Source organism: Egretta garzetta, unplaced genomic scaffold, assembly GCF_000687185.1.
Source record: "Egretta garzetta isolate BGI_Z169 unplaced genomic scaffold, ASM68718v1 scaffold425, whole genome shotgun sequence".
Taxonomy (NCBI): Eukaryota; Metazoa; Chordata; class Aves; order Pelecaniformes; family Ardeidae; genus Egretta; species Egretta garzetta.
In genome coordinates this window covers 4,328,758-4,347,481 of record NW_009259796.1, presented here as the reverse complement: position 1 = coordinate 4,347,481, position 18,724 = coordinate 4,328,758, and the positions used below count along the sequence as shown (strand labels likewise).

Sequence of the window (18,724 nt, the reverse complement as noted above, 5' to 3'; positions counted from 1 at the left end):
CGGGCCCCCTCCCCCGGGGGCGTGCTGGGCCCAGCCACTACAGCTCTGCAGGGCTTGCTGCAGTCAGAGCTGCTCCCAGGGGTGGCGGGTGCCCTAGTCTTCGGGGATCGGGGTGTTGCAGTTCCCGTGGTAAATCTTGACCTCACCCTCGCACTGGAAGTACTGGTCGAACACGTCACTGTATCCATGGTCCCTCCACCACGTGCAAAGCTGCCGGTTCCACGTGCAGTCAAGCACGTGGAAGAGCTCTGGGTGCTCCATCCCAACCATGGTAAAGAAATCCTGGTCCCCGAGGTGGCCCTTGAAGTGGTACTTCTCCGTCAGCTTCTGCACCATGGCAGGCTCCAGCAGCTGGTTGTAGAGCTTGGACTGCCTCATGGCTTCCAGGTTCAGGAGCAGGACGCCGCTGTTGAAGCCGGGCAGCCCATCAGGAGGGGGGTCCCCCACTTTGGTTTGGGGGTTCTCACGGCGATACTGCCAGAACGTGTGCCTGCAAAGAGAGGAAAAACAGGAACAGGAGAGTCAGGGAGCACAGCCCATAGAGCAGCCACCTCAAGTCTGGGTAGGTCTGGATCACAGCACAGGACCCACCACCCACCCAAGGGATCTCGCAGTGCTTGTCTTCTGCTGGCTGGAGGCACCCAGCCTCCCAGAGCAGCCCAGTGCTTCATGGGCCACGTCTCTCTCCATACCCCTGCACAGGATATTGCACAGACTTCAAAACACTCTTCACTCGCTCCTGAAGACCCTTTTTTCTCTACCAGCATCGCTGTGGTGAGCCAACAGGACAGAGGATGGTGTGACTGCTCATACAGCTGCACGGGGAGATGAAACCACATCCCCAGTGCCTAGGGCGAACCACCAGAAGTGCCCCCACAGCTGGCACACGCCAGGAAAATGTTAATGGGATCTCAGCAGCAGAGCTCACAGCAACATTATTATTATTATTTGATTATGGGGAAGCTCCGGATCAAAGATGGGCCCCAGTTTGAGGCTGTGCAAAAAGAAGGCTTGAAATAAATCCAAGTGGAAGAAATATTTCTTCAAAATAAAAATAAAAATAGAAATCCAATGGCAACATCTCGTTAGCTAAATAAGCACTGCCTTCATCATTTGCAGCCCTAGGAAGGCTCAGCTGTAGCAGCTCTGGCAGATGTGATCTTCACTAGCTAATTTCTAGCTGCCAAGGAGAAAAGAGCAGTGCACGTCTAGCCATACACCAACTCCAGAGGGTGAGTCAAATGGGAAAAATTTAGACTACCTAAGCAAGCAGCCCAAAAATGTCTTTGGCTCCTTCCTCAGCCCTGGGGTGGTGAGCACACCCCGCCATACACACACCTGCTGCTCCCACTTAAAGGAACTGAATTCATCCCATGCTATTACCCAAGCAGCTGGGGTTGAATGCGCCCAAAAAAAAGGCTCTCATTCAGACTGAAAGTCTTCTGCCCCCAAGCAGCATCCTCTGCTACAAAGCCAGGGAGCTGAGAACTGGCCAGACCTGTGGTTCAGAGGAGGGCAGGAGGGACCCGTGGCCCTCACCCCTCCGTCTGACAGCCCAGGGGTGCCAGCACTGTGCTCTCCTGCCCTAACACCTAAGGCAAAGCTACAGCAGGTTTTTTTTTTTGCATCTTGCTGTGAAGATGTCAGGGAGAAACACCGTTAGAAAGAATAAGCCAAGCCTGCTGCTGGCGCCTCTCCAAATCTGGCAGACACTAACCAAAGTCTCCGTGCACCTCCAGGAAGCAAGAATTTGTTAGTAGATGGTGTGGATTTAGCACCCAGAGGTTTAAAGTGGTCCCATTCTTGGAAGCTGAAGCTGGGCTAGTTCAGACACAAGACGATGCAAAGACATTAGCCCTGGGGACAGCTCCAGAGTCACGGTGCAAACATTTAAATTGAAATTTTTCTTGCAAGACCAACAAGCTCCTACGGCTTGTAGAGATTAGACTATTAAATCCACCCTTCTGGCCTGTCCTCTGGATCTCCTGGATCCTGAGAGGAGACAGGACAGCATGGAACTGCAAGGAGCCTTGCCCAGGTGAGAGCAGCCAAGGCAGGAGCTGAGATTCAGCAGCCTCCACAGAAAATTCCACATTCCCAGCAGAAAATGTGGATCTATTAATAATGTCAACCATGAGCACCTTTTTTATTTCTGGATCTGGAGAACCACGACCATCACGCAGCATCACTTCCTTGCAGCATCACTTCCTTACATTTAGATGCTTCAGATTCGAACCTCTGAAATGTCTCATTTCATTAAGGGTCCTTACACTGCTCCCTTTCGCCTGATTCAGGACAGAAAGGGTTTTTCCAAGCACCAGTTTCCCATGGAAGGAAGGCTCAGTTTTTGAGCAGGCATCTGCATGCCTCCCGGGGAAGGCAAGTGGAGGACGGGCTGCCTCATCGAGCCCGTGGGCAGCATTGCTCGTTTGATCTAAAGGGCAGGGAAGAGATAAAAGGGCTCTGCCAGCACAAAGAGCAGTTATGTCTTGGGGACAGGCACCAGGCCACTGCAAAGAACTCGTGGACGCTCATGAGAAAAGGAGAGCAAAGCTCTCCCCATGCAGCTTTAGAGGGAAGCTCAACCTGCAAAGACAAGACCCAGCCTTGCACCGATCAGCCTCCTGAGGTGCTCAGGTCCAGGGGTCTGAGCAGAGACAGGCTCAGGCCCCACCTCTGCATACTCTGGTCTCTGCTTCTCTCTAACAGTGCCAGGAAAGCCACCCCTGTACCCAAAAAGTGATGCTGGATGCTGGCAGGAGGGAGAGGGGGGAGCAGCACTGCAGAAGGAGGCACCTTTCCAGCTCCACAGGAGCTGAATCCTTTCACGTTCTTACCTCCAAGAACACGCTGCCCAAGCTAAGGGATGAGATTACAGCCCCTGCAAGCAGCTAGAATAGGAAAAATGTAAGTGCCCAAGCCCTTGGCATCGCCAGGCCATGGTGGGGTGAAAGCGGATCTGTATCAAATGATTCCAGTTTTCAGCAATGTCGTTCCCCAGCGGATTACTCAGAGACAGCTGATAACGAGAAGGGAGCAATGTGCCCTTTTCTGCAGGGAAAGGAGACAGACCGACACGCAGCAATTGTTCAGCCCTTCCTCCTGGCGCTGGCGTGACGGGGCCATCCTCCCCCAGCCGCGCGGGGACCTCAGGGGAGCGGGGCTGGGGGGAGGACAGGGCCGTCCCCGGGGAGGGGTGCTGGGGCGAGATCCAGGATGTGACGAGCTGCGGGCAGCTCCGCAGCACCAACAGCTCGGGAACCTGCTTGCTGCACTGCACTGCAGCCTTTCCAGCGCTGGGCTTGGGCCAACCGAGGGAGAGGTATTCTGGCAGGGCCGCTGGCAGCATCTGTTTAGCCTGGATTTCGCTTGGCTTTTATCCTTCTAGCAGAGGGTTTTGGCGCTGTCCTGCAGGGGCCAGGATGGAGGAGAGCATGGTTGAGAGGCACCTCCACCCAGCTGGAAGTGGAAGGAGGGGTGGGTTTGAGAGCATCATTTTCTTTGGAGGAGATGGAGCTGGGGAAGCACAGCAACCAGCCAAACAGTTAACCCAGCCAGTGCCCCGTGCTGCTCTGTCCTGCCCAGCATTGCCCCTTAGCACCCACCTCAAATTTTGGCAAAACATGGGGGGGGGAAAATCCCAGGGGCTTGATGAGCGTGCTGCCAGGAGGCAGGGAGGGGGTGCTGGGAGTGCATCATCCCCCCACTCCCTCCCCAGACAACCATTCAGGAACCAAACCCCAACTGGATGCAATGGAAACACCTCCCTCCCCCAAGCCCCTGGAGCAGTCGGGATCTCCCTGGGGACAGGCGGTTCAGGCAGGGCAGCAGTGCTGCCAGCCCTGGCTCCGGGGTGCCCTCCTCCCCGCATGCCCGCCAGCAAAGGCCAGGGCAGGAAGGCAGCTTGGAGATGCCGGCCACCGCTGGGATGCAACGGGGCAGGAAGCTGCTGGCCGGGAGGAGGGGAGAAGAAAGGAAGAGGCATTTCAGGCTTTTGTTAACGGCCCTGGCCCCTCTAGGCGGGAGGGGAAAGAGGTGACCCCGGGCCCCTGACCCCATAGCATGGTGTGGGGGAGCCATGTGGGGCCACTGCCACGAGCGCCGGCCGGCAGCCCCGACGGGCTTTGCTTTGAGGAGCTGTTTATAAACAGAGCCGGCATGTGCTAGGAAACATCTGGAGAAGAGCATTTCCAAGCATTCAAACAGCAGGCCCAGGCAGCCCAGATAAAAAAACCCTGCTTCCACCAGGACTTCCCTTGCTGGCCCAGCGCAGGGCGCTCCAGCCGCACCTCCCCTGCCTCGCAGGCCGGTGGTCACCAGCGCCGGCTTGCAGAGCTGCCATCGCATGCTTTAAAATGCCTCGGTGGGAATAGCTGCCGGGGCAGAAGGGACCGCTCCACTTACCAGCTGTATTTTTCAGGTCCTTCTCTTGCTTTCGTGCACAGCAAGGGGCAAACGCTGGGCGGGGGGAAGACTTTGTACAAACCCACCAACTTCCACTCATTTACTTCAGCTCTGGGTTATGGGACAACCTCATGGGATGAGCTGGAAACTGCTGGTGAAGCAGCAGGGTGCCCTTGCTGGCAGGAAAGGCAGGGTGGCAGAGTTACTGCCAGCTGGGTGACCCACAGCAAGCCCGAAGCACCGGCCCCACAGACTGCAGACTGGGCTTGTCTGCCTGTGCCCACCTGAGACGTTCAAGAGGCTGCAACCCTGCCACACCAGCTGCGCAGTTGCCGCCAGCCTTGCTGATGAGAACATGGGTCCTCCCCATGCGGCTGCAGCTGCAGAAATGCAGACAGCCTGCGGGATAACCCCCCCCGCAGCTGGGGAACCAAGGAGCCAGGTCAAAAAGACATGAAATGAAACCAGACGCCTGACAGCAGCTTCTGTCCCATCTGGAGGAGAGGGAAGAGTGATGGCATGGGGATGACGGTGTCATCCATCCAGGAGATGACAGTGGCTTTCCCCCCTAATCCTCAGCAAGAAGCACAGCTAAGAAACCTCCCTGCACCCTTCTCCTTCTCTTGGCTAAACCAAGGCAGACACTTGCCAGCCCCTTACCACAACTTTGTTCAACTAAGATTAACCCTCAGAAAAAGGCCGTCTCCCCTTCCTCCAGACAGCCCCCCACAAAGGCATTGCTGCAGAGAGGATGGGCCCTTCCAAATTTCTGCCCAGACAGAGGGAGGCAGCCGCCACAGTGCTGCACCCAGAGCAGCATCTGATCCATGCTCGCCCTTCCCACCCCGGCACTGCCAGACCTCGGCCGGGCAAGCACAGCCCTCCCTGCAAAGGGAGCCTTTGCAACAAAGCAGCCCTTGTTGCTAATTGCTTATTTCCCATGTGCAAACACCAAACCCCTTAAGGAGCTGGGGCGGCAGGTTCAGTACCAGCCCGTCCCAGGGCGCCTTAGCTGAGGCTGAGCAGCTCTCATCACCCAGGAAATCCCAGCTCCGCGCTTCGCAGGAGCACCATGCACCCAGCGATGTGCAACGGCATCACCAACACAGCCGTACACCCCACTCCGCAGGGGAGAATGTCACCATGGGGCAAAGCAACCCCAATTCCCAGCCTGGGACAAAGGGCAGGATGTGTGGTGTGCACACCAGGACTGCCTTACCCTCCTCCGACGGGTTCAGGGCGAGGGGTCCAGCTCAGGAAGGACCTCCAGCCCTCCCCTGGAAAACGCTGATGAACCAATGGAGCAAGCTCTTCAATGACAACATCAGTAATTCCTTAATTAACTTCTCACGTAATGCACAAATTATGTCTGTACAGCACTGGTCTCTACTAGAGCATGGTCTGCATGCCAAACTTTTAAAAGGCCTGTGTTTGGAGCAGCAAATTGATTCTCAATGATTACATTTCTGCATGGATTTAGCAGTCCAAAAATGCGCACACTTAAGTAGATTATTAGCAGCAACTTGCGAACACAGCTTGCAAGCAAAACCTTTCCTTGGGATGTGGATTTTCAAGGCCAGCCTCCCTCACCGCCTAAAATTTTTGCACCCCACGCCGGTGCTAAAATCACCCTCCAAATAGAGGTGGGACCATAAATCACTGTCTGGGTCACATCAGTTTCCTCCCCTCTATGGATCAGACGCCCATGGTGCAAGCAGCGGCGCGGAGTGATCAGCCGTGTGCCTCAGACCATCCCCTCGCTCAGCGCTGGGGAAGGATGGGGGCAGCCTGTTCACAAGGGCACTCAAGCACTGCGGGCCTGATTATTGCCAAAATGGCAGATTTCTGTAACAACTGTGAGCAGACACCGCTCCGGCAGCGCTCTCCTGCCTGCCTGACTTGGAAGCGCAGGCAGCCTCCCCCCAGGCCACCCTTGCCCACCGACGGGGCTCTCAGGAGCAGGGGAGATGTTCTCCCTTCAGAGATGCTCACCTGCTGCTGTGGGGAGGAGAAATAAAAGGCCTCCATCCCTGTTCAGGAGTCCCAACACGAAGGGGAGCCTCCACCAAGCTTTGGAGAGCAGGGGGGTGTTGTGGGAGCCCTTCCAGAGGATTGTCGGGGGCTTCCCCATGCGGCCCCAGCACTGCACTGCTCCAGAAAGCATCCCAGCTATGCAGCTAAGCCTCTGGATTTCCTGCCACTTGTTTGCTTGTTTGATGATCTACCAGTGCAGGTACCCCAGCAACCCCCCCCCGTCCTTCCTGGAATGGGGAAACAGACCCAGAAACCCTGCTCACTCAGTTCTGCTAACACTGCTTTGCACGAGGCAGGGAAACTGACTCTCCAGCCTCCCCACGGGACAGGAGGACACCTTCCAACTCCAGCTACTGGAGAGGGCAGCTGGGACAGCCTCAATAGCTGGAAAACCACAGGGTCCTCCAAAAATGTCAGCTGTGTGGGTTTGCAAAGTGAAACATTAGAGAGAAAAAGGCCAAAGAGGCTGCTGGTGCAGACCCTGCAAGAAGCTGTGTGACTGGGCATGGAGAAGCTGATGCAGCAGCTCATGGAGCTGGCACCACGGTGCCATGGAAAAGGCAATTTAAATCCCCCAGGGCAAATGGGGCTGCTATTCTCAAAATGCCTGAACAAGCAGGGCTCTTCTGGTCTGCCCGGAAACATCTATTTCCTGCAGAACACCTGGGTTTGCCCCTTTTCCAAGACCATTAATCCAACCAAAGTGCTCTGGGATCATGGGCTTAGGGCAGGGGCAGAGATTGGAGAAGGAGCACATGGGGAGAGACAGCCACGCGGGAATTCACGCCGTGCAAGCTGCACGGTAATCTCACCACTAGAAAGAGCCTTTCTTGAAAGTCCCGTGACAAGCGCAGCAGCTCTGGAAGACGCCACTGGGGTGACACCTACCTCTATAGACATCGAAACCAAGATGTTCAGGAGCTGAAATTGAGAAGTTCAGGAGTTGAAGACAAGTGCAGGTACAGTGAGTGATACATGCTCACCAGACACACACATCCTGTGATTTGTGTGCTATGACCAAACAAAAAAGCCTGTGGCAAAATCACGGCAAACTTCTCGGGCAGCCCTTGCAAATGAGGACCACCACCCACGCATGCTCACTGCAGGACAGCAAAGTCCTCGGAGGTAAAGTTTGAACCCGTGCTTGGAGAGTCCTGACTGCCTTACCCAAACATGCACAAGTGTTTTGGTTGTTGGAAAAAATCATGTTTGTAATGTCCAATATTTCAAAAGGGACAGTTAACAGGATTAATATTATTAATAGTATTTGTGCTAATTGCTGCACAGTTGTGGTTGTCAGATCTTGTCAAATTTATTCATTGTGTTTAAATGATGTTTCAGGTTTGACCGGTAACGGGAATAAGTGCAGCGGGTCCTACATATTAATAATGCACAGATATAAAGAACAAAACCCTTTACCTTCTCAGATAATTTTTTATCAGAAAGTAATGCTGAATTCCTGAAAGCAACTCTGCTGCCAGTTCCTTGCAGGTTCTGCTTGTTCTGTAATTTTGGCTGCTTCTTGGCAGTCGTTGCCAAAGAATTCCTAGAACCCGTGCATCAATCAGCAGCACTTGCCACAAATCAAGTCAAAGCCTCGGAATGGTTTAAAACCCAAAGTGCACAGGGCCTGGCTTGCAGGACCGTGGGCAGGCAGCAGCAGTGTCACCATGCCTGGCAGGGCACAGGCAAGGCAAATTCTCCTGCCTTCACCAACTGAGGGGCTTGGGAAACAGAGTTCGTCATGGTAGGCAGCTCGCTGCTCCCCCAGGGCAAAAGCACTTGCAAAAGAGCAAAGTCTCCAAATCAGGACAACCTGCCTGCATCAAGAGCCCAGGAAACCAGGCAAACTCAAGCAGGAGGACCGGCCTGCCGGAGATGGTTATCTCCAACTTGGAAAGCCCCATCCCAGGTAACAGCCCACCTGCACTGCTACATCTTACAGCCACCACCCCTGCCTCAGCTGATACCCGGGGAATCCAGCTGCTCTTCCTTGCTCACAGCTGTCAGCAGTACTTTGTCTTTTTTTTTTAAATCCCAAGGGAATGTACAGGATGTACCGTCTCAGCCCAGACATGCCGACAGCCTGGCCTGGCTGTGGATTCAGCATTAGCCTGCTCACAGCCCAGGGTAACTCCGTTCCTCTTCCAAACATCTGACAAACTGACTTAGCACCGCTGCTGCTGAGCTCCCAGCAAATGCTGACCACTGCAAGTGCTGTGCCTCTGGGTCCAGAGGTTGCACAGGCTTGCTCCCACTCATTAATGGGCTTTTCAGGGTTATTTTACCAGCTCTCAAACAAAGAAAGCCTGGTGACACAGAGCACACCTACAGCAGCTCCCGCACGATCACAAGCAGAAACAAAGCTTTTGCTTTCCACAAAATAATGTCCTGTTCAAGCTCTCCCTAGGTTTTAGGCAGAAGCAAAGGTGAATGGCCTTGCAGCCATACAAGGACTCAAGTGTTGGTCCTTTGTAGTCTGTGGCTGTCCCTCTGATGTAGACATCCTTTCCTGCAGGACAAACTTTAATCATTTCCAACACTGTGGATTCCCAAGATGCCTCCATTTCATGTTAGCTTCTTGTCATGGGGGACAGTAGTGAAGATCTCGCCCAATGGAGGCAGCAGCCACCCTTCCAGTCCCAGCTATGTGCACCCTTGGACCTGAGGTCTGGGACCTCTCCTGAGACCCACCATCACAGGCAGCTAGCAAGTACCTTGCTCCCAGCTGGAGAAAAGGGGTAAAAGCACCTGCCTGAGGACCTCTGGGTTAGGTCCTCCCCAATGAGACCTCCAAAGCAAGCAACATGGGGGCAGCACTGGCACTGGCGGACACCCAGAGCCCACAGCAACATGGCAGTGCCAGCAACAGCACCAACACCACGCAGGAAGCGAAGAGGCAGGGATGGTCGTGGGGATGGAGCAGGGAGCACAGTGCGGTGCCCTGGTCCAGGGTCAGCCTGAGGCTGCCGAGAGCAGCTGTGCAATCAATACCACCGCCCTGCTTCCTCTCGCATGCCACCAGCGTGAGCAGAGGGATCTATAACCAGGAAACTGAGTAAGAATGGGGTTCAAGCTCTGCCTTCTGTAATCTAAGAGTTTTCAGGACATTTTTCGGAGTGCCATAGTGTTCCCCCCTTTGTTCATCTCAACTGTGGGGCTGCTTCGAAATGGGGAGTCTTCTCCCTTCGGCACCTGGCGGTGCTGAGCTCCTGTGCCCAGGGACAAGCACTGACCCGAGCCAGGTTGGCAAGGAGGCCCTGGGGAGGTCTAGGCTGCAGCGGCATCTGCACGAGGATGCCCTGGCCGTGCCCTGCTGGAGGCCTCTGCTGTGCCCCCACGCACCTGGGGGTGGCCCAGGCGCAGCCCCTGCTGCTCATGCCCGGTCAGGAGGCTGACCCGCAACAAGGTGTGCTTCACTTGCCCATCACTCAGCCCCACCAGGCATGCATCCCGCACACACCCTGAGGGCTTGACTGGTAACCGGCTTGCAGGCTGCATCTACAACACTTGCTTGCATGTTTCTTAGCAGGACTAAGAGCACAGGAGGGCCTGGACTTCTCAATTTGGCCAGGATCTGCCACAGGAGGCCCAGTGCAACATAACTATTTATACAGAACATCATTGCTCGCTCTCTGTAGCCTGGTGAACAGGACACTGCCAGCACGCCTGAGTAGCTGAAATGCTGCAGGGGAACACAAGATTTTTAATTAAGGTTATGACTCTGCAGAAGCACTTCCTTGCATAAAAAGCCTTTTGGACCAGGCAAACTTCAGATGCAGATTTTAATCTTTTCATCAAAATCATTCTTGCTGAAGCAGGAGGTCCTGGTCTTGGCCACAGTGTGGGTCCTGTGCCAGCAGACACATGAGCAGGTATATGTCAGTGCTGAGAAGAGGCTCTGCCTGCAGGCCAGCATGCAAACGTCAGCCTGGCAGGAGGCACCCAGTACTGTCATGGGAAGTCCACAAGCGTCGAAGAGCCTAGTGCTCAGTACTGAGTGTCCCCAACAGCCCTGGCAGTGGGGATAGCCCCTTGTGGGATGAAGCTCTGCCTGTAACCCCATCCACAGAGGTGTCGACCATACCTTGTGCCACATATCAGATCCAAAAGCCGCAGGAAGGACAACGCGTCTGACCCAGATAGAGTGCCGCTTCCTTGGCTGCAGCTGGAGAAAAGCAGACCTGATGCCAACGGTCTCGGACCTCAGACTGACTCCTGCATCTGACGTGGGCTCCTGCAAGCTCCCCTTTCCCCCCAGAACCCCCTGCCAGATGCCGGCCTGCGGGGCGCGGTGGGGAGGCAGATCTGCAGGGTGCCACTCCAACCCACCCTTAGCGACCCCAAAGGACAGGCCAGCCCCAGGCTGTGCAACAGTTAAAGCCCAGCATTTGCCTTGCAGGAGGGCCAGGAGATCCTGTTGCTCAGAGAAATGCGTTTGTCCAAGACAAACAGCGGCCGGGCATTGTTTCAGCATGAGTCAAATGAGTGGAAACGCTCCCGTGCCATCCTGTTTTGCTGTCTGAAGGTTCCCCCCTACCTTCAGGATGTGCAAGCAGGCTCCGGGACATTTCCTATTTGCTGTTCTCTTGCTCCTCCTGTTTCCCGCAAGCGGCTGTACCCAGCGTGCCAGGGCACAGTGCGCTCAGCGCAGCAGCCGAGCACTCTGCAGGCACGGCCCATGCCTGGAAAAGTGCAGCCTACAACCAGACAGCCAACGGGTAGGAACAGCATCACCTCCCAGAAAACAGTGCACCATTTACCAAATACTCCAGTCTGTACCATAGAATCACAGAATCATAGAATGTTTTGGGTTGGAAGGGACCCCTAGAGGTCATCTAGTCCAACCCCTCTGCAGGGAGCAGGGACACCGCTAACTAGATCAGGTTGCTCAGAGCCCCATCCAACCTGGCCTTGAATGTTTCCAGGGATGGGGCCTCCACTACCTCTCTGGGCAACCCGTTCCAGTGTTTCACTACCCATTTACCTCCTCTGGTACAGGCCAAGTAGGTAACAAGGATCCACCACAGCCAAGTGGACTGATCTCCATCCCTCTTCCCCACTGCTACAGAGAGGGGAAGATGGCACCCAGACCTTTCCCAGCCACTGCTTACCCTGCCCCAAGGGTGCGAGTCCACAGATCTGTGAGCAAGATCCGGAAAGCTTTGCTGACCCACCTCTGACATTTTGCTACCCTGCTGTTAAGGCCTCAGTGTTGAATGTGTGCCGGCGCAGCCATGGTTCACACTGACACAACCGCTAGGCAAGGGTGCACCCACACCGCCGCAGAGTCACGGCCACGGGCACCGCGTCCTGCTTGGAAAACACCTCCCTCTCTGCTGTGGAAGCAGGTACCAGGATGCTGGCATCTCCTTCAGCAGCAAATCCAACCACATCACCTTGCTGGGAATGGTTTGAGTGCAAAGGAGCAATGCTGGGATAAATCCCTCTGGGCAGTGCTGGTGCTGCAGAGAGCTGCATGAAGTGGGGAGGAAAACATGAGTGGAAATCGAGAGACCCTGCCATCGCCCCGCAGCCTGGTAACCCTCCTCAACCCCCACATCCACTTTCCCAATTGATGCTTCAAGCCTGTGCATGTGGCAAATCACACAGCTAGAGCTGGCACCTCTTATTTCACACCTACAATGGGGTTTTATCTTGCTAAAGTATAAAAATAGCAAAGATTTTTTTTTTTTTTAACAAAGGCACTCATGCTTCGTCAGCTCGCGTTTTTGTCTGGAAACCCTTTTAGGAGGAGGTGTGAGCCCTGCGGGGCGGAGGGCTCGGCGGGAGGGCAGGCTGGCGTTTGCACAGCTCACCCCGTGCCGGGTGATCTGGTGACAAGAAGGATCAGGAACTTGTTTTCACATGAAGATCAAAACAGCACAAGAAGAAAAGCACAACATAGCCCAAAGTGACCCAGAACGTCAAAACTACAAAAACAGAAAGTTCAGCCCAAAAATGCAGCCTGTGAGGGCTGTTATTGCTTGGCTTGTTTGTCCCCACCACGGGTGGCAGGAGCAGGGAGGGCACGGCTTTGGCTCAGGTCAGATATTCAGTGCTCAGCCCTGTGGTCCCATGCCTTGTCCCTGCAGTGCCGGAGATCTCTCCCTCCAGTGGAGCACCCCAAAGCTGAACTCGGTCCCCTCCAGGCACGCCTAGTCCCACAAGCCACATCCAGGCAGAACACCATCCCCACTCCCTAGCTATGCATGGAAATAATGCAAAACTGATCTCTGCAGAGACAGAAACACAGAGCAATTCCGACATGGACTAACTTCAGGCAAACAAATGCTTAGTTTATCCCGTAACAGGCTGCGCCGCTAACGAACGGGATCTGCCCTGCTGGGCAGCGCTGACTGAGGCTGACAATCCGACACAGCCCCACGGCCGCGCTCGGCTGTCGCTGCTCCCTCCATCCCGCTTTAAGCTCTAACAATTGGATATGATTAACCAGGGCTGGATTTACCATTCTGCCAGGGCTGGATTTACCATTCTGGGCACCAAAATCCTGCCAGGACACCCAAAGCGGATACAGGAACCCTCCATGCTCTGAGCACGGTGCCACCTCACAGAGAGGAGACCTCAGCATCCACGTTCCTCTGGTCCCGGCTCTCCCTGCCAAGTCACCAGCCAGGAGGGGAGGTTACACTTCTGCCACAGGCACAGAGATGCCTTCTTCCAGCCTGGGAACAGTGGTGACTTCCGCAGTTTGAGCAACCAGCAATGCTCTCATGAGCACGCTCTCAGCTGGCTTGGGCTTCTAGGAAATGATCACCAGTGAGTAATGACCACCAATCCCCCGCTGGTGACTTCTCTCTGGGTCCACCCTCATCCCATCTGGATGCACATGCAGCAAGAATGGCTGGTCCAGATCTTTGCAGCACAGCCTTTTCCCAAGAACACTGCTGGACATGTCTTAGGAGGTTCAGTTATTGGTCTCACTACTAAGGCTTCCAGTAGGGAAGGAAAAGACATACAGAGCTCTTAAGCTTTCTTACCTTTCTCCAAGAACATTTCCATTAGGATTACCAAATCTAGCCAAGCCATCGCAAACGTTCAAACTCTGCTCAGCTGAGAAGCCATTAAGGCATCCTGAGTTGATGATCTGATTCACTCTGAACTAAAACAAAACCTGAGGTTCATCCTTGGAACAATGCAGGCTAAACCAAATCAATTTCTTTACACAGCAGCCTGGAAATATCTGTGTCCCTAAAAAGCCCACCGGTGGCCTGTGAGTGGGAAGAGCAAGGCCACCCCTCGGTGCATGGCTCCCACCACAGTCAGCAGCGGCTGGTGGACCAAGGGTCTGAAGAGCAAGTGACCATGGGGCTATCCGTGTGCTTGCAAGCCCAGGTCACCAACAGAGTTGCCCACTCGCTCTTTCCTGGTGGAGTATTTCTTCAACAGAAGGTGCACTGACAGAACCTCACTGTTGCCCAAACTCAATCCCTACTCTCTGCCTACAGGGAAATGAAGCAACCACCAAATTCCACCAACCAATGGGGACTGGAAGACACATCTCTCCACTGTGTCAGCCATTTTAGGCATTTCCCAAAAGATTTCTCATATCAGCAAACGATGGGGTTCACACTCACTGCAAGCAAGCTACTGGCTGGAGAAGGCAAACTGATCTGCTTAAACATCAGGTCAGGGGGATTCCCTGAATACTGGGTCAGACATTTTGCGGAAAACACGGGTGGAGAGCAAAGAAGAAAGCTATACAGCAGGACGCAAGGCAAGCGCTGACCGTACCTTCCTCTTCATCAGACTAACACGATGCAAAAGCACAGCTGAAACATGCTGGTCCCAGGCCCACGTGGGCTAAGATGTTGCTCCTCCTTGGGCAGAGTGGCAATATTCACAGCCAAAACCTCTGAGCCCCGACACACAAACTGATGCTGCAGAATGCCATCAGAGCACCTCAGCAGGAGTGGTTGGGCAAACACACCTCTAGCGGATTTGCTATAATCTAGGTATGGATTTTGGCACCTATGACCAGGAACTTGGTTCTGGAAGCCTTGTGTCGGCACATGAGAACAAGGAAACCACAGCGAGAGTGTACACTTTGTTCATACTGACCTACAAGTTTCAGATTAAGTCTCCCTGCAGGGATTAAAGCAGGGAGCTGCTTCCCCCTAGATTTTCTTCCAAAAACTGACCTGAGTTGAAGACACACCAGCTGCCTGCTGCCCACCCCCTGCTCCCCATGGGGAGGGGGCTGTACCTGTACACTGGCTGCATTTCCCTGGCAATCCCGATGACTGCTCCCTCCGGGAAGTTGTCAAATTCATCAAACAGGTCTCGGATGTTGGTCTTATACTTCAGGTCCAAGTCTACCTGGATGATCTGTGTTATTTCTGAAAGCACAAAGAGGAAAAATCAGCTATACAAGACAAAATCATAGCCAGTGATGACCAATGGTGACATGACAAATTATACCCAATGAGGATTTGGTGCCATCAGCTCCATGGGCAAGACTCAGCCAGTCAAGGGCAAACTCAATCCAGCTGCAACCTCTATATAAAGCCACCAACTGTCAACCACCACAACAGCATTTACCACTACGCATTTTAGACATGATTTACTTTGGAAACGATTTCTGGTGACCTCCTGCTTCTATCCACTCCCACCTTCCTTCCAGAAGACCGGTTTTCCATATGACTGACAAAAGCAAGAGGTAGCTCCAACTCAGCCTCCCGCTTTCTGGAAGTGCTTCTGCAGGAGCAGCCACACAAAACCCCATGCTCACCTTAGGTACTTCTGGGAAAAGCTATCAAGTCCATGAGTGTTTCCCAGCTCCAGCCCCCACAGCATCCCTGGCTCAAAGCATCAGAGCAATTCACATCACTGACAACATCAGTAATGCCATCAGCCACATGACACCCTCAGTAACACCTGGACAAGCTCATTAGCTGCCAGCAGCCTGACATGGGCTTCCCTGAGCGCAGAGAGTGCAGCCCCCTGCCCACATGGAACTGCTGAAGGTCTGCAGCAGTGGTAGTGGTACTCTGTCAGAGATAAGGAAGGTTGTGCAGATATGGAAGCGTCTTCCACTTGCAGTGGGAAAGTTGAGAGCAAGGAGAAGCTGGAGGACATCTTTACCAAGGCCAGCCCTGAGCTCATCAGCAGGGTCAGGCCCCTGCCTGCATTTGTCATAGTCACCCCTGCAGCACACAAGACCGACTAATGGAGACATTGCTTGGGAGAGGGTGCAGGAGACAAGTCTCATCAAGACTGCTTGTCCTGGGCAGACCTGGGGATGTTGTACAGATTGCAGCAGGCCAAGTGGAATGTAGCAAATGCTACAAGAGATTGGACTGTCCCATGGGTTCCTCCAGCCCTGGGCAAAGCCATGGTCACCTTCTGGCCAGCAAAGCTCAGCCCTGCTTGGGGACTGCAAGCAGAGTCAAGCCATCCCCTGTGGCATTACGTAATGCCAACGCTATTTATATGTGTTATAAAAGCCCAGAGCAAATTGGCCGGGTCGCTTAGCACTTGGCACTAATTGGATTAAAAAGACAGTGTCAACCTGTTTCGGCCCCCACTCGTCATGCACAGGTGCCGTTACAGCTTTCTGCAGGCTGGAGGTGTGTGTCACCACCGCTTTCACAGCAATTAGCAAACAAGGCCCTCATCCTTCCTCCTGCCCAGTACTTGCAGGCAGGAGGACGAGCCCAGCCTGCCCTCACCCTCTGCCACCTGTACCCTCCGTGGCTATGGGCAGGGCTTCCCATCAGGCTGGCGTTTCTGTGGCGCAGCCCATGCTCCAGCCTTCACACCATCGCCGTTCCTCACCCCCGCGCCCCGCCGTGCTCGGGACAGGCTGCTGCCTACCCCTGGTCTGCTGAGAGCAGGAGGCAACCGCTCTGTTTTCAGCCCCAAAGCTGCTGTTGGGACTAGAGACCTGGGGACGCTGAGAGCAGCCAGGCATGGGCAGCTATCCTCTGGCACGGGAATGCAGCTTTGCCATTTCAAATGCATTCATCACTTGCTGTTTGTCTTTCAAGCAGACGCCGGGCTGTAGAGCAGCTCTGAATTTTTTGCAGATGCTGCACTAATCCGGGGCTCTTGGCAATTGGTCGTATCTACCACTCTGTCCTCGTTTAAGAAGGAAAAAGCCCCATGAGGTTAAGCAAGAAATGTACTGCTTACTCTGCGAAGCATCCAAGCAGAAATATAAATCAAGGAGAAATAGTATCTAAGCTACAACCCAGGCTGTATCTCAATTTATTTTTTTAACATCCATCACTCTCTATCTGCTAAAGGGAAAGGCCAGCCAGCAGTATAGCAATCCCCAAGCCTACCTAGTATTTACTACCACCATAATCCTCTGTTTGCAAAGATTTAAAACCCAGGCGTAGTAATTCACTACAGGCTAAAGCAGGTCTTGACCCGAAAGCAATTTCCCTCAGCCTTCCTAGCTGCCTTAGCTCAAGCTCAAGCAGTTGAATCGGCAGAGCAGAGGATTTCTGCAATGAGGAAGGAGACATGTATCCCAAATACCCCAAACCTCTCCAGCGGTCCATACCACAGTGGTGCAAAACCTCAAATCCTTAATGCTACTGCACTTGAGAATATCCAGGCTGGTCACAAAAATCCAGGGCAAGGAGACCCAGACCTCTAGCACAAGCTCAGCCCAAGCAAAACAGTGGGAGCCTGAGCCCTCCAAGGCGCTGCCAAGGACGGGAAGAGGGGCTGGGGTTCCCAGGAGGATCCCAGCACAGCTCACCCCAGCACACAGCAGCCTTCTGACGCCTCATCAGGTTTCAATTAAATCAACTGCGAGGCACGTCATCTGATTGTTCTCCACAATTACAGATGAGCACTAACTGCAATTAATCACAGCGGACAATGAAAGCTGAGCTTGGGGGAAGCTCCAACCCCCACCCTGCCTGCCCCAGCACCAGCACCCCACACTGGTCCCACGCTGTGCTGGCAGAGCCCCCCGAGGTAAAACTCACTAACAAATTAGACCCAGAGAGCGCAAAGTACTTTTCCTTTTTTTTTTTTTTTTTTTTTTTTTTAAAGCAAGCATGAGCACAGATAGATTAATGGCCAAGATGATTTCTCTGCCTGCAACTGGCAAGGGGCCAGGCACCAGTTTTTATGATGTATCATGCTCTTTCACCCTTTTACCAAATGCTTTGTCCTGGCTGCCACGTGGGGGTGGAGGAATTGCGTGCTCTCTTAGGCACAAACTGCTTGGAGGGGTCCAGCTGGAAATGTAGAAGACTGAGAGTGTTTTGCTCGACAAGTGAGTTTTGTGCCTTACTGTGTATTACCCTCTGCTCCGTTCAACTCTGGCTCTTCCAGCCACAGCGTGTAAAGGGGAGTTACACCGCTCAAAGCGGAGATGATCTCCATTAGCAGTGACAGCTTTACGGCACAGGCTGGCCCCGTTTAACGCTCGTAATGTTTTACTGCAGCCTCGTACCAGCAGCTGCAGCAGGGCTGCTGTCCAGGCTCGGCTCAAACCCTCCCTCCAGCTGCATCCAGAGGAGAAAGACCGGCTTAAGGGATGGAAGATCCCACAGCAGGGTCTGCAGTGCTGGAAACCAGGAGAGAAAGCCAGTGCCCAAGCTGCCTTGCACCAGGGCTCAGCTGCCAAAGAGAGGGAGAATCGAGGTTTTCCCAGAGCAGGACTCCAGAGAGATGCTGGTGCAGATCCCCTCTCATACAGGTGTCCCCTCCTTCCCAAGAGCCTCAGCCCAGCAAGGGGGCACAGGCAGGTGGAGGTCCCTTCCCTGTGCCCTGCTGCCCAGCATCCTCTGCTGGCACCTGGCAGAGCCACGCCGGCATGCAGGCAGGCGCCCCGGGTGCATGCCAAGGGGTCTGGATGCTCTGAGCGGCACCCAGGAGCCCCTCTGGCAGGGGGCAGCTTCTGCAGCAAGTCTGATGGCCCTTCCCAGGCCTTGAGCCTGCTTGTAGACTAGGACTACTTTCCCATATCCTGAGGAAGGGATGGCCTGCAAGAGATTTAAATAGTGGATTTAAAACTACAGTGAAGTGGATGGATGATGGATGGGAGATCAGGAAAAGAGGAGATGCAAAGGCAGGAGCCTGCATGGAGCCGGGGGGAAGCTGCCAAGCGCATAAGCCTTCAGGCACAACTCCCTTGGCTGCTGTGGGAACTCCAGCTGCTGGCTAAGAATCTGATGGGAGCAAAGGAGATCCCCTTCTTGGCTATTTGCCTTTTCCTGCTCCAGCGCCTTTGCCACCAGCAAGTCGGTGCCTCCCCAGCACTGCAGGCAGCCAGGGCAGAGGCCGGCAGCAGCAGCAGCAG

The 18,724-nt window shown here is 54.2% G+C and overlaps 1 protein-coding gene across 1 annotated transcript in view; it reads right to left on the bottom strand.

Moving 5' to 3' along the window:
- Window positions 1-18: 18 nt before the first annotated feature.
- XXYLT1 (xyloside xylosyltransferase 1) overlaps window positions 19-18,724 on the bottom strand; it is a 37,294-nt gene continuing 18,588 nt past the window's right edge. Inside the window, exons 3-4 of the mRNA XM_035895299.1 lie at window positions 14,666-14,798; window positions 19-490 (exon numbers count right to left, since the gene is read on the bottom strand). Of these exons, the coding sequence (XP_035751192.1) occupies window positions 94-490; window positions 14,666-14,798 (530 nt within the window). The 3' untranslated portion in view covers window positions 19-93. The remainder of the gene's footprint in view (window positions 491-14,665; window positions 14,799-18,724) is intronic.